Source organism: Rhinopithecus bieti, unplaced genomic scaffold (assembly GCF_001698545.2).
Source record: "Rhinopithecus bieti isolate Rb0 unplaced genomic scaffold, ASM169854v2 scaffold_51688, whole genome shotgun sequence".
NCBI classification, from domain to species: domain Eukaryota; kingdom Metazoa; phylum Chordata; class Mammalia; order Primates; family Cercopithecidae; genus Rhinopithecus; species Rhinopithecus bieti.
The window spans coordinates 1-633 of record NW_016820059.1 but is presented as its reverse complement, the minus strand read 5'-3'; the positions used below and the strand labels follow the sequence as shown (position 1 = coordinate 633).

The 633-nt window shown below is 74.4% G+C and overlaps 1 protein-coding gene across 1 annotated transcript; it reads left to right on the top strand.

Annotated features, from left to right (window-relative positions):
* Window positions 1–6: 6 nt before the first annotated feature.
* CTXN1 (cortexin 1) lies at window positions 7–627 on the top strand. The gene has a single exon (XM_017859418.1). The coding sequence runs from the start codon at window positions 140–142 to the stop codon at window positions 386–388; it is 249 nt and encodes an 82-aa protein (XP_017714907.1). The 5' UTR covers window positions 7–139; the 3' UTR covers window positions 389–627.
* The last annotated feature ends 6 nt before the right edge of the window (window positions 628–633 follow it).

Genomic DNA, 633 nt, shown 5'->3' with positions numbered 1-633 from the left:
GTCGGGCACGGTAAGGGGGGCGGCGGCGGCGGCGGCGGGAGGGGGCGAAGCGGAGGAGGCGCAGGAGGGAGGGCGCAGCCTCATCCCAGGCGCCCCGGGGCGGGTCCCCTCCTCCGCAGGGCGCGCGGCGATGTGAGCCATGAGCGCGACGTGGACGCTGTCGCCGGAGCCCCTGCCGCCGTCGACGGGGCCCCCGGTGGGCGCGGGCCTGGATGCGGAGCAGCGCACAGTGTTCGCCTTCGTGCTCTGCCTGCTCGTGGTGCTGGTGCTGTTGATGGTGCGCTGCGTGCGCATCCTGCTCGACCCCTACAGCCGCATGCCCGCCTCGTCCTGGACCGACCACAAGGAGGCGCTCGAGCGCGGGCAGTTCGACTACGCGTTGGTGTGAGGGGCGCGGCGCCCCCCAGCCGGCCCTGCACGGGGTCTCCGAGGGTCGGCCCTGCGGGGAGCGCCGCGGGGCCAGGACTGCGTTCAGGATCCCGCCTCGGAGCCCCCTGCCCCGGGGAGAGGGGGAGGGAGTTGGGAGAAGCCCAGCCCCTCCCCCTCGAGACCCGTCCCATGTCCCCTCCTGGCCTGGCCGGAACCCCACCTCGTGCCTTTATCCGCCCTGTCCCTTCCTCTCTGCGCATCTCA

What these genes read in the sequence shown, in the direction of transcription:
- CTXN1 (XM_017859418.1), top strand. Translation starts at nt 140, where the DNA reads ATGAGCGCGACGTGGACGCTGTCGCCGGAGCCCCTGCCGCCGTCGACG.